Here is a 15,093-nt window from a genome sequence, read left to right on the forward strand (position 1 = left end):
GGATTTAGGCCTCGTTTATTTTATCGATTTGAGTATTCAATTTCAATTTTATTACAGTTAAAAGCTCTTATAAAAAGTTACATTCACATCTAACATTTTTTGCTACAGTAATAAATTCTCACATAAAATCATATTTCAGCTCAAATTAGAAACTCGAATCCGCGAACTAATCGAGGCCTTAGTATCCTTAAAATTACAAGTTAAAGTCAAAAGGAAGATTTTCTGGGCATTAACATTGATTATGATATTTTGCCTCGTTAGAACCACCATGGAAACTTTTACCTTCTTTTGTGTGATGTAATTAAATCAATTTTTGTGAGTTTGGGTTGGGTTAACTTCATTGTGCAACCCAACGTGCTTATAAATCAACCGTGTTTCTTAATATTTACGTAATTAAACTATTTTTTTTAATTTATTTTGTACCCTTAAGGTATGGTCTGAATGAGAGGATTGAAAAACAAGCGTGAGGTGAGGGAGCCCTGATATCACTGACCATTCTGAAAGAGTGGGAGAATCTTTACTTTATCATGCACTTCACAAATTCATCTTCGTACGTATTATATCCCTTTATTTTCTTTAACTGAATAGGTTCATTATCAGAATCAAACTTCGCAAATATATATATCATACTTCAGCTAGACATCATACTATCAAAGTATGCTACATAGAAAATGAACTTTGACATTTTAAATATCTTAAAATGTTATATAATGCATAATAATTTTTATCACGAGAATCAACTTTCAAAATAATTACTCCCTCTTTTTCTTAACAAAATACATAGGGTCACATAGGTAAATTGTGAATAAAGGTTTAACGATTTTTACCACGAGAATCACTAATATTAAGCATAAAGTTAAATAGGGTCACACATAACTCGTCTGAGAATTACACTTTACCAGCCAAAGTTACCATGTTGTTTTCGTATATTAAAAAACCTTTCAATTCATTTTATAAATGCTATAAAATTAACCTTGTACTCCTCGACTCAATTCAATAAACGATTTTCCTTCCGTATAGGACCTAGATTTCTTGCAAAACATAATTCAGTATCGAATCAACAACAAACATTTGTAACATTCTTTTCGCATTTTCACCAACTCACAGTACACGTCGGTGCCATTTCCAATCCGGCTGCCGGATTGGAGAGTAAATTTGCTTACAAAATTGGTGAACTTTTTCTTTCTATAATATATCTTCTTCGATCTATCTATGCATAATTGCAATTTACAACAATTAAGCCATGCGGATACAATATATATATATATATATATATATGTATGTATATTTATAAGATAGAAGGAAAAAATAAAGTATATGATCTATTAGACTACTATATAAGATAATCAACAAGTCAAGAAGTATCGAAATAAAAAAACAGGTCAATAAGTATCAGCTTTAATATTTTAATATAAATGTGATATTAGAAGTACTACAACGAGTAGAACATATCAGATTGTAGGCGAAGAGGTTTTAATCACCACCAATTGATTAAACATTTGTTTAAAATATGTTTCATGTTCATTAATATGTAGAATCAGGTAATTAATAAATTTAATGCTCCATAAGTATTACGATTCCTAAAAGGATATCGTAGGTAGTACGGAAAACTATTAATTAGTGGGTATCTCATCATATTGATATTTTATATTATTATGTTTATCAGATTCCAAAAGAAATATGCATATAGAAAACAGTTGGAAAAAAGTTAAACAAAACTAATATTAATAAACTTCATCATATCAATCAGTCGTACGTGAAGCCACATATAACTGAATCGGGATATAACCTAATTATATTTTAAATTTAGATTTTACACATGAATTTTGATTTTCTAATAATGTTATTAATTGAGAAAAACAATGTAACCTCACTCAACAATTAACACTACAATTTTTTTGAAAAAATTATCTCTTATTTCTTTATTGTGTACTATTGAAATATGTTTCCTCACTAGTCCCGGATTTCTATTACTCAAGCATAAACAAAATTAGATTTAAAAATCTAATTTTTTTAGGGTAACATGGTAATTACTCAAGACGTAAACAAGATTACGATTTAAAGGAAAGACAAGGTCGTAGACAATTACGGTGACTACTACAAGCGACCGATATGTACGTTGAATCCGGATGACACTTCTAATGCATTTATCACTATTTTAATATTTATAGGGCATGACTGATATTAAATATCATAATATGATTTCACTCTCTAGGCTTTAACTAATAATAATAAAGGCATAAAGGGCAGTTCCTTTCTTTATATTAATTTAATTTATAAAAAAGCAACAACGTTATTCTCATGCAAATATTGCTACGGCATGCCGGTGTGGATTCCTCAAGCCCCTGCGTTTTAATCAAAAGCTGCAGGTTTTATTGAAAATCCACCTTTGGCGCCAAAGTACTTGTATCCCTCGTAAATTATATTCTTTGAAAGAAAATATAATTTATCAATAACAATACTCTCCACCTATTTTTGTCCCATTTTTTTCTTATATGTTTTCTGTTCGATATATCAACTGTTTTTGAGCTGTGCATATATATATATAGAAATATATTTGGAAACGTGGAAAAAACAAAAGTTGGTTTAGAAGAAGGGAAGGCTTCGGTGGCACATAAGATGGAGTACTATTCATATTCCAAGTATATGGTTGGGATCAAAATGAAGAAGCTGAGGAGTTTGGTTAAAGGATATTTGGGGGCTAAGAAGCTTAAGGGCTTGATCATGATTCCGCAGTACAAGCGAATGAACCGCTTCAAGTTGTGCGCTGTCGGAGCTACCGCGGCGCTGCTGCTCTGCGCTTGTCTGCTGCAGTTGAGCCTCAGCGAGCACACCAGACAGCCCGCCGCCAGACTGGCGTTTCGGTCCTCTCAACAGGTTGATCCGCCGCCAGAAAGTGAGTGCTCTAGTTCTAGTTCCACTAATAGCAGACGAAAACAAGACACAAAACCTAAGTGGCGAAAAATACTTCACCGTTACTCGACGTAACCATCTACCACAAAATGGGGATTAAAACTTAACACTACAGTGAGGGGAAAAAAAAAAAAAAAAAAGGCAGCCCACAATGTCAAAAAAGCCAGCAAAAATAGATCTGAACTGTGTCAGAGTCGTTGCAGCCAAAGCGCTATCAAGCCGTAGAGCCACCCATAATTGGCGAAGGCTAACCCTCTCAATACGCTGCCTCCCAGAGCGACGTTGCACCTTGAGAGCCCGAACCCCCAAAGACACCCACCCTCCTAAAAACTCACGCATCATGAGCCCACCCCAACCATAACAGAACCCCGCCCAGGCCCACGGCCATAGCCACGAACGGAACCAACATTGAGATCTACTCTGATGAAGGGGACAAAATCCAAAGGCCGCAGCACCGTCAGAAATCCTATGCTCCTGATGGAGACAGACGAAGTCCCACGTCGTCCACCGATCACCTCGCCAAAAACCAACTCCTTCCAACGAAACAGACAAACCCTCCACTAGGCTCCTTACTACGATGTTGAAACTTCCATCCCTAGGATTGGGAGCCTGAAGGGCGGCCAAACGCCACCGCCGGACTCCAGCCCTTAGAGGAAGACGCCCAAAATATCCTAACACCACTCAGGAGAAAGAGAGGGGGAGACCAAAAGTCATTCAAAAGTTAGTATTTATATTCTTATATACATAAATTGAATATAATATAAGTATATACATAAAATTTTCGTAGAATACACTAATATTATATAATTCTTTTAAGTAGTTTAGCTGTATTTTTCTTTTTTTCTTTTTTTTTATTCGTTCCAAGTGGTTATCTGCGTTTTCTTTGTTTACCACATTCCATACTGCAGATCATTAACTTTCTTGCTATTTTGGTGCAAGCCGAAAGCGTTTGGTGTACATTTTAGCGGAAACAAATTTTGGTCAGAAGTCCTCCGATTCAAAAAAAAAAAATTTTCTTTATTCTTCAGTGGATGCTTTTAAAATCGCATCCTGTATACAGGACTATCTCATTGCATGCGTGGTTGGTTTAAAGTTTGTGCACCTTTATATCCCTTAAACAATATAAGAAAGCAAACATTAACATAAATTAATATTGAAGAAGAAAGCAACTGGAGTTGCATGGGAATAAAAATGACTTTAGTGCCTAACAGATGCACCAAACATGAAGAACCAACTTATTTACCAGGAAATTAACCTGTAAAAGGCTCTTTTTGATACATTCAGAAACATTTATGTACTCTACAACCAAAATACAGGCAAGAGCACCCACCAACAGGAGATCGAAAACACCATCGGAAACTGCTCATCATGTCTTGAACCGCTTTTGAGCTTGATCGGAATCCTCCCGCCCACCAGTGTCTCTCTGATGTATCATTGTTTGATTGCTAGAAGGCGGATTTTCATAATCCTGGAAAACAGATTTAAACTTTTGAGATTACCTATCCCACGCACAGAATTCAGAGAAGGGGAACAGAAAGAAGAATCTCACCCCAGATTAGCCAATCCAACCATTCAAGGTGAAATCTAAAGGATCAACTTATCCAAGATGAAAATGGAAGTAATCAAGCTATACCTTAGAGATGGACGTCCCGGACGAAAGAGCTCTATTTGCGCGCTTGCCAAGATCAATCTGCACTGAGATGCCTGCCTGCGACAGATCCAAGCCCGCATTTTGCAATGCTTGAGCAACAGTGTTTAGTAATCTGTAGAGTGTTCACAACAAATAGCAAGGGTGTTAAAACTCAACAATTTTCTTGATATGCAGAAAAATGAGCAACTCATCTTTATGAAAATATACGTCAATGAAAGAATCTTTTGACTTCAGAGAAACACCGACCCTTGAGAGTAAGAACTCGTGATGCTAATTGTTCCCCCTTCAATCATGAGCTCCTCCTGTTGGTTCTGCGCATCGCTTGTCGTTGCGCATTGAGTTGATTGTGAATCAGAAACCGATACCTGAAGAGGATGTGCAAGCACAGCATCACTTCTTGTGGGGCCAGACAAACTCGCTGACTGGGGCATTGGTACAGGAATCCCCTTGTTAGCCATCTCAGGCTGACACTCCAAGGCCTTGCTAGGGACATCCCTGCTAGGGTCAGATTCAACTGGACTTTGTGTGCTTGTTATCATGGTTGGTGCAATTGAGATGTTATTCTCATCAAATTTTCCTGGAAATGCAGACCCTGGCCCATTCTTTATGGCTTGAGGATGACCGGCAAAACTCTGAACACGCCAGTGACTGTTTCTCTGTTTTATTCAAATACACACATGAAGATGTTACACGCAGAAGTATTTGAAGGAGTCAAATAAACTTATATTACGAAACGACCTTGATGTCACAGTGGCATATCCTCCAGCAAAGTTCCAATTAAAACAGTTAATATAAATCCATATTTAACAAAGTTGAGCCCATTGCAGTATCGCTTAAATCAACATTATTCTAGAAAGGAAATACCCAAAATGATCCATCCCAGACCTGAGTAATAATTAGGCATAAAACTAAAAAATCCAAGCTTAGTGAAAAATAATTTGAACTATGAGTTTAACATATCCTAAAATTACACACACGACCTTCAAATGTGGAAATGTTTCACGTCACAATGTAGAAAGAGCGTGTAAATGCCAAAAAAACAAAAACATCCTTAGCACGATAAGTCAATAACCAGTTTAATTAGTTTTCAACTCGTATGGTTGCAGAGTCTGAAGGTCTGAAAGCAGCAAACAAAAGAGCAGAAATTCAACATTTTCCAGTGAGCATTCACCCGGAAAGAAGAATGCTAGAGCCCAACATCTGAATAAAGTACAAAGCCAGAAATCAGAATTTTACCCAAGGTATCAACTTCATGGGCTCTGAATTCCATCCTGGGTATGAACCATCATACTTTTGTACCTTTTCCTGTAAATACTGAACATACTCGATCACCTGCATATGAAACCAGATAATCAATCAACATGTAATTCTATCATAGAATGAGGCATTTTCAACTGAAATTAAGTTATTAACGATATATTTTGTCGTCTCAGATGCCAAGAACACACCTCTAATAGGAATGATGCTGTATCTCTCTTCTGATCACTATGCGGTACAAGATCTCTCAGAATCTGGAATCTGAAAGAGTGAAAACAAAATATAGCTTTCAAGATCTATTTAACAACTTATTGATATGAAATAAACATAAGAATGAATACATGTTCAGACACATTTTTTCCCGAATCTAGTCCTATTTTTTAAACTAACCAAGCCCCTACCAAACCAAACATTTGAACCAACAAAATTTTCCATACAACCACCCCACAACATTATATGAAGCTTATCGCCAATCAAAGCAAACAATGCGAGCTTCAGAGCAATACTTTAAGTACCCTTCACAACTAATACTCTTCAAGCAAATGAAATGTTCAGAGTTATTAAAACCAGCACAACCAGAGTTTCATACAGATAAAATGGAATAGGTAACATTCATTTCCTTCTCCAATGGATTCATGATCTTTGCAATTATGAACAAGAGTTTACCTAAACTATATATTCTTGGAGGGAAAGGTGCAGATGGAATAAAAATACAATACATAATCACATATGCTAGATTTAATTTTTAAACCAATAAGTCTAAAACTAAAAAGTCATTACTACTAGATGTTCATGTGCATGTATTTGGGCATGTTCTTCTTTCATTAAAAATATAGGTGATTGAACAATGCATTTTCGTTCATACCTCTCATTGATCTTGCTCCTCCTTCTCTGTTCTGTCACTGAATGTTTTGATCGTATGGCATTAGCCTTATCATTATTCTTAGCATCTGGTTTCCACAGTCAAAACAACAATCAACAAAGGAAAATAAAGAAAAAGAAGAAATCAAAATGCTAAATTCAAATTTTCAATAATAATAAACCCCTAGAATTGGCCGTTGCCACCCAAAATTCGTGGGAACTCAAGCTTTCAAATCATAAAAATTCTGAAAAGAAATGCCCACAAAACGTCCAAAAAGAAATTGCACAGTACCAGGTATAAAAAAACAAAACTTCAACCCAAGGACAAAGAAAACCCAGTTGCATAACCTCGTAAATTCCATGAAAAATAAGATCTTCCTCGCTCGGATCTACAGAAACCCATTAAGTAAAAACAAAGGAAATACCTTTACTGTTGGAGTTGTTGGTATTGGAAGAAGGCCCCTCTTTTCTGGACCCAAAATCATCCTCCTCGTAGTCTTCCTCTTCGTGGCTACCTTTCGCCGGATTTCTCATCTGAACCCAAATTTTGACGTCCCAGAGGGAAATCTGAAATACCCAGAAGAGGAACACCGAAGAAAACGGAACAAGAGATTTGAGGAGGGGAAAAAAAAAAAAAGCGAAAACTTTTTGGTGGGTATTTCACTCTCGGGTTGGCCGAGCAGCAGTGTTGTTAGTTAAGAGTTTGGCAGCTTTTCTTCTATTGCTCTCTCTCTCTCTCTCTGTGTCTGCGTCAGATGCCTTGTGAACTTGTGAGTAGTGAGTCACCGTGACTCGTTTTGCCAGTGGTAGATAGGAATGCTATGCCCGTCAGCTCATGTGCTTCCCGTGAGGATCTCAAAATTTCAAGTCTCTTTTTTTTTTTATTCGTTGGCAAATCAGAAATATACGTTCTGGGCAAAAAAATAAATAAATAAATAACCTCATACTGTTTGACAACTAATTTATGTGATTGAAATTTTTGTTTCGCTTCACTTATGTGAAAAAATTAATATAACAGAAAAAATTAAATTTAAATTTTTATAAAAAAAGACATTATTATTAAAATTTGAGTTATGTGATATGCTTAGAATACAAATAACAATAAGTAAAAAAAAAAAACCAAGAAATTCAAATAAATAATAGTATAAGTGAAAAGTTTTTATGATTAAATACATAAAGTATTTTAAATTATTTAAAAAATAGAAAAAAAATAAATAGAAAAAAAATAAAACACTTAAAACTCTTCGTTTTGGATCCGACAATTTGTCCAAATAAATGTAATTTTGATGTTTTCTTAGTTTATAAAGACTTTTATGATTTTTTTTTTCTTCTTATGTTTTTATACGAGGAAAACGAATGTATCTTTAAGGACACAATGGTATTTTCCTTAAAATTTTCAACCAAAAAAGGTTAGATTGGATAATATAATGGTATTTTCTTTAAAATTTTCAACCAAAAAAGGTTAGGTTGGATAATATAATGGTATTTTCCTTTAAACTTTTCAACCAAAAAAGGTTATGTTGGATAATATAATGGTATGTTCCTTAAAATTTTCAACCAAAAAAGGTTAGGTTGGATTAGGGGTGAAAGAAATCACCCCGAACCTGACTACCCTGCCCAAATATATAGGGTTTTTTTCGGTTTAAAATTAGCCCAACCTACAATGGGCGGGTAGGGTACCAAGAAATTCAAATAAATAATAGTATAAGTGAAAAGTTTTTATGATTAAATACATAAAGTATTTTAAATTATTTAAAAAATAGAAAAAAAATAAATAGAAAAAAAATAAAACACTTAAAACTCTTCGTTTTGGATCCGACAATTTGTCCAAATAAATGTAATTTTGATGTTTTCTTAGTTTATAAAGACTTTTATGATTTTTTTTTTCTTCTTATGTTTTTATACGAGGAAAACGAATGTATCTTTAAGGACACAATGGTATTTTCCTTAAAATTTTCAACCAAAAAAGGTTAGATTGGATAATATAATGGTATTTTCTTTAAAATTTTCAACCAAAAAAGGTTAGGTTGGATAATATAATGGTATTTTCCTTTAAACTTTTCAACCAAAAAAGGTTATGTTGGATAATATAATGGTATGTTCCTTAAAATTTTCAACCAAAAAAGGTTAGGTTGGATTAGGGGTGAAAGAAATCACCCCGAACCTGACTACCCTGCCCAAATATATAGGGTTTTTTTCGGTTTAAAATTAGCCCAACCTACAATGGGCGGGTAGGGTCTCGAGTCCAAGCTCCATTACCCCAATTAACCTTACCCGGCCCAAAATAACCATCTGCACTTAAAAAAAACCCCTACATCACCTATCTTTCTCATTTCTCATTCTGAGCAGAGCATCCCACCGCCCCCTTTACCTCTCTCAAATCTGATCTGACTGAGTCTCACGATGCAAAGCATGTTTAATGTTATTCGCAAGCAATAGCCTTTTTCAGTTAAACTCTTTTCCCCTTTCTTCTTTAATGTTGTTCGTGTTATATCTTATGAACAAGCCCCCTTCTTCGGATTCAAAGTTTGGAAAGGCCCTTCAGGGATTCAAGAACATGCCTTTCTTCGGATTTAAAGTTTGGAGAGGTTCAATATCTTTCCTTTAAGAAGTTGAAATAAGTATTTATGGTTTTAGTGCCATATTGTTTGTTGGGCCCTTTTTTTCATAGATCTTATACCTTAAACATTACAGGATTGGATGGTAAAGTTGTTATCTGGGATTTGGAAGACCAAGCATATCTGTCTAAATATTTGTGAACCCTCATTGTGAAGAACATCGTGCAACGCCGGTAGGAAAGAGGCTTTCTATATTGGTCTTGATTGGTGACCAGCTCACAATCAGTGTTAATTTTCTACGAAAGCCTTCCATACGAGTCCTAGTGACTTTAGCTTTGTACTTCCTAACTGATCCTCATACTCTGTTTTTTTTTTTTAAATTTGGACTCTTTATTCATTATTTCTGTATGTGAACTCTTTTAATTTCTAGACTCTTTCCGATAGTTTACCTACGGTCTCATGCAAAAGCAGTAATTCAGCAAAGAATCACCCATTTTAGAGTTGGTTTACCGGTGGAAAAACATAAATAAGCAAATTTAGAGTTAGTTTACCCGAAGTAACCCGGCCGACTCGAGGTAACCGAATGGTATACGGGTTCTGTGATTAATTAACATGTTGCAGCCCAGTATTTTCTCAAGCCGATTATTGCGAGCCGGCCCAAAAAAGTCTAAAAAATGACCCTACCCAGCCGACTTTCACCCATAGGTTGGATAATATAATGGTATTTTCCTTAAAATTTTCAACCAAAAAAGGTTAGGTTAGATAATATTATACTATATATTAAACAAGGCACCGGGTTTACTGTTCTTTGAACAGTGTCCGATCTTTTTTGTCCCTCAGATTTGACAAAATTCCTTATGTCTCATGTTATTATTCATTTTACCGTTTTGCCCTCGGTTCTTTATTTCTTCAGTTGTTTTTGTTTGGGTTTTTTCGTCATTTTCACTGCATTTTGCCCGATTTATTTTCTACCTCGGATTTTAGAAAATTCTGCTCATGTCCCCTTAGTGTTGCTTTTACCATTTTGTCCTATGTTTCTTATTTATTCATATGTTTTTTGTTGGGCTTTTTAGTCATTTTTACTGCCCCACAATTACGATGTTGTTTTTTCTGGTGGGAAAAAGATTCTATGCGACGAGATTAGCATAAAGTCCACGTATCAAAACACAGTTGGGTTGTTCTTAAGTGCCATCCACGTGGTAAATACAGACCGCTAGATAGACAACGACGCAACGTGTCACAATTCTAATGGTCAATAAGAGCCCACTCACGTGAAACTAAAGCAGATGATCTCGTGCATCTCCTATTGCGGTTGATAGCCTTAACCGCGTGTCGCGCTTTAATTCGTCGAAAGAAGCAAGTGGCGGGGCCCACCTCCAGTATTGCTGACGCCTTTGTCCTCAGCCTCATGCTAGACGTGCATCTCCTTGCGCGTGTGTTTCACGCGCCAATCGCAGCCGCTCACTTTTTAGATCCAACGACCTGTGATAAATCTCGCATTATTTTTAATTATTATATTTAATGACTAAATTTTAATGGATTTGTTGTCCAATTTTATCCGTTTTAACACCATTTTGCGTGACATTTCTGATACGACTTAGATAAAAATACTATAAATAATCAAATTAAATTCAAAAAATACACTAAATAAAATAAAATCACTTCAAATTAAATTAAACAAAATAGGTCTATACAAGCCTATCAGCCTGATCCCTCCGCTACCACAGCAGACCACTAAAAAAAATTTATTATTAAAGCTCTGCTACATATGTTGCACCACAAGCTCTTTGGGTTGGACCAAATAGAATTTGGGTCATTATACTCTAACACGTTTCTTTTATGCCTTTTTCCACTTGCGTTTCTTTTTTTTAAAACAATTTGCATACTAATTATTTTAAATAGATCACGTGGATGACTTGAAATCATTCCCTTTTTTCCTAATTATTATTATTAATTATGTTTATTTCTTTCTTTCTTTTTAAGTGAACAAAATATATATGTGTAAATAATATGTATACATATGTAATACAATCACGACAATGTGTAAAGGGTGCATTTAGAATTAGTTTTAAAATGATTTTGTTTTCAATAAAAAGTAAAAATGAGATTGTTTTGAGAATCATTCTAGAACTGATTCTGAAATTGCGTTTGGTTGATTTTTTTAGAGATTATTTTGAGTATAATAAAAAAGTGAAATCGTGTTTATTAATTAATATATTATAATATTGTTGATAAGTACTAAAAAATGAAACAGAAAAATGAAAATAACTTTCAATTGTTTTCTAATTCCTTCACAAAGACCATTCTCATTGTTTTTGTTTTTCAAACATTGGCTAAACAAACGTCGTTTCATTTTCATTTTCATTTTTTACTTCTCGAAATACGTAAAAATCGTTTTCAAAAACGGTTCTAAACATGCACTTAATTTTGATTGTTTATCATCATTTGTTTTAACCTTTGAATGTCATTTTCATACTCTGTTTTTTTTATAATGTAATCACTTTTTTGTAACTAATTATTATATTATTGTATTTAATCTTATCATAAAATAAAAAAACAAACATCCGTGCAACAACATGGATATCTCACTAGTTATAACTAAAACGTCGTCTTTTCAAAACAAAAAACAAAAAAAGCAGTAGAAAATAAAATTAAAACTAAACATCATCTATACATCAAGAGTAAAGGGGTAACAATTTAAGACTCAGACACTTTTAAAAGATATTTATCAAGATTTATATATATATATATATATATATATAAACTCGTCCATATATATATTTAAGTGTATATGTATAATTGAGACTTAGTTTTAGGGCACTTTATAGAAATTCCACAGGTTTTTGACTTAGATTGAAATATGTCAAAAGACATAAATTATTGCAGAGAATGTCGCAGTCAAAGATACTTAAAAATCATAAAATTCATAAAAATCACAAATATATATGAAAAACCACAAAATGTCTTACAAAATCTAAAATATTGAATTAAATACACTAAAGTACAAGTATAATTTTGGTCAAAACACAAAACTTGAATAATGTTATTGTGGTATATTTTGTAATAGTCTTAGTACCCACGATAAAAGTCAATCCAACCTTAAAAACTATGGCATATTACTTAAATATCTCTTAGTTTTATATGGTCAACAAGAGTCAAGGTCCAAGCCCAACCTTTTTTTTGTCCAACCTATTTTAATTTTGAGAAAATGAGACAAATATCACTTAGAGTGCATAGGTCTGGATTTTTACCTTTTATTACTAATTAAATCCTTCTTAGTCACATAACTATATGAGTCAAAAGAGTATTAATTAAGAGTAAAAAGGGTAAGTTCAACAATTTTCTCCTTAATTTTTAGTAGTACACAACCCTACATTTTAGATTATTATGAAAGTCTTGTATTTTATGGTAAATTTTATGTCAAAGACTTGAATTTTATTTTAGATTTTGTGTTGTAATGAATTAGATTTTGTAAAACTATTTTAATTTTATGTTATGTTAAGTTTGTGTCCAATTTTGTAATTAATTTTATGAAAATATTAAAAAGAGAGGACCTATAAGAGTCAACCCAATCTTTGAATTCGCATAATCCAATCCACAAAATTCATTGTTTTGGATTAGACTGGGATCTTATGGATTGGTAATAGATTGAGATTTTTTCAATTTGAAAAACATATTAGATTGTAGATTGAGCTCTAATTTGTATAATCCGATCTATGAACACCCTTAGTTAATTAAGTATAAATATGGATATACACCCATTGGGCCTGTTTAATAACTATTATAAACCTTGGCTTATTTATTTTTAGAGATAATTGGTGAACTCACCCTTTAAATGTAGTGTTCTAAGATTTTTACTATTTACTCTTGATTAATACTCTTTTGACCAATATAGTTTGTTAACTAAATAGTATTAATTAAGAGTAAGGAAGTAAAAATATAAGACATACATTTTACGGCCCGGTACTCGTCTTTTTTTCCCTTATTTTTGTTGCCTTTTTAATCAGGTCTATTTCCCTTGATCTCCCTTATTTATGTACACTAATTCTTATCTTATTCGCAATAAATTTCAAATCAAGTCTCAAAAAAAACTTGTTTCATCCATAAGTTAACAAAGTCATTTATAGTAAAGCTAGAAATTTGTTCTTGAACCCACGATTCTAATTCTGCTACAGTGTTTTCCATTTCACAAAGAATTTAGATTCAAAAATTTCTTCTCTCACAAAGTTTTGCCAATGAATCATAATCATTAACATAAACGCGTGAACCAAATGGACCCAAACTGAACACAATATTAAACCATTTTAACTTTATTTATTTATTTATTTTTACCTTTATATTACTTTTTCAATTTTTTGGCTCTATATATAGTTTTTTTTTTTTCAAATAAGAGTTTAAAGTTAGGCTTGAGCCAAAAAATATATAACAATTACTAATCAGTATTATACATGTTTTTTTCGAAATATATTTAAAAATAAGACCAATTTATGACATCATATAATTTGTAGATTTGATGAGAAGGGCATTGACCTCAACATTTTCTCTTTGTCAGATTTCTTAAGATATCTCTTTTTAGCGCTAGAATATGTGTTTATCAATATATAAAGGTTCTATTTAATTCACCGATTCGAGTTTAGAATTTGAGTTTTACTACAGTAAAAGGCTTTCATAAATAATCACATCTAACTTTTTTGTTATAATAAAAAACTCTCATATAAAGTCACATCTTAACTCGAATTAAAAATTCAAATCAACGAACTAAACAGGCTTAAAAAGTCTAATAATGCACGGTTTCAACCAAAACGAGACACTATGGAAGTCTTGTGGGAGTGGGACCATTTGCCCCCGTTGGACCTATGCCATCTTTACCAGTGCACTTTGCCCTCTTTGTTAGCAAGTGCTAGAAAAGTTGATAAAGATGTGTTACTTTGCCTTCAAGCCTTATAGAAGTCTTTCTTTATGCCTAACTTTCAATCACATCTAACTTTAACAACTAAACTTTTCAAAAGTAAACAAATTAACTTTTAAACTTCAATTGTGTGCCACTGTACTCTTTAAACTTAAAAAACCTGTTTATTTCATATACTCAAACTCGAATTATTAATTTTATTATAGTGTTTTACTCTCATAAAAATTTAAATTTCAAACGTTAGAATTAAAAATTATAATTTGAATATACCTTCTAAACGGGTCCAAAATAAATCTCAATTTAACAGTTGATAGAGGAATGACATCGAGGCAAGACCGGAATGTTGCCCGATTGGGGAGTCTCTATCAAGGAGAATTTTCCTAAACCTTACTCACTTACCTTTTAAGAAAAGAGTAGTTTGCAACGAACTTACCAGTGAGTTCACTCTCAAGGTTAAGGATGCAACAACTGTGGAGTATGGGGGCAACAGTCTAGCAACAACAGCGCCCTCTTGGTTGATGTCATAGAAACCCATGAGGAAGACATGAGAAGAGAACCACAGAAAGTGGAGGTTGTGTACAATGTCTAGGACTGAGGTTGGGTTAATAGTAAATTAACTATTTGAAAATTACAAGGCATTAGGTTAGGATAAAAAAAATTTCAACAATATATATGTACACAATATTTAAAAGAAAAAAGGTACTAGCATATTTCCTTGTGGCGGGGTGTTGCTGAGTCCAAATACGTTGTCTTTGTTTTCATGTTTTGGTGATTATTTTTTCATTTATTATTTGTCATGTCATTTAAATTTAAAAATTTAATCACGAAATAAATTATTAAAAATACATAAATAAATTATGAATTATCAAAATTTAATTAAAAAAACAACTATTGAGACATAAATATCAGCCCCTTGTCCTGCTTCCATTTTATAGTATCTAAAC

The 15,093-nt window shown here is 33.2% G+C and overlaps 1 protein-coding gene across 1 annotated transcript; it reads right to left on the reverse strand.

Moving 5' to 3' along the window:
• Positions 1-3,752: 3,752 nt before the first annotated feature.
• Positions 3,753-7,541, reverse strand: LOC21409140 (transcription factor BIM2). The gene is made up of 7 exons (XM_024162517.1): positions 7,108-7,541; positions 6,687-6,771; positions 6,013-6,082; positions 5,801-5,896; positions 4,811-5,220; positions 4,547-4,676; positions 3,753-4,381 (listed from the first exon to the last, which is right to left on the reverse strand). The coding sequence occupies exons 1-7, from the start codon at positions 7,214-7,216 to the stop codon at positions 4,280-4,282; spliced, it is 1,002 nt and encodes a 333-aa protein (XP_024018285.1). The 5' UTR covers positions 7,217-7,541; the 3' UTR covers positions 3,753-4,279.
• Between the last annotated feature and the right edge of the window lie 7,552 nt (positions 7,542-15,093).

This window comes from Morus notabilis, unplaced genomic scaffold (assembly GCF_000414095.1).
Source record: "Morus notabilis unplaced genomic scaffold, ASM41409v2 Scaffold73, whole genome shotgun sequence".
Lineage (NCBI taxonomy): Eukaryota > Viridiplantae > Streptophyta > Magnoliopsida > Rosales > Moraceae > Morus > Morus notabilis.

Excerpts from the sequence above, each read along its gene's own strand:
- LOC21409140 (XM_024162517.1), bottom strand. The coding sequence starts at position 7,216 with ATGAGAAATCCGGCGAAAGGTAGCCACGAAGAGGAAGACTACGAGGAG. Across the intron at positions 5,897-6,012 it reads CAGCATCATTCCTATTAGAG|GTGATCGAGTATGTTCAGTA; the intron begins GTGTGTTCTTGG and ends TTTCATATGCAG. Across the intron at positions 5,221-5,800 it reads CCATGAAGTTGATACCTTGG|AGAAACAGTCACTGGCGTGT; the intron begins GTAAAATTCTGA and ends TGAATAAAACAG.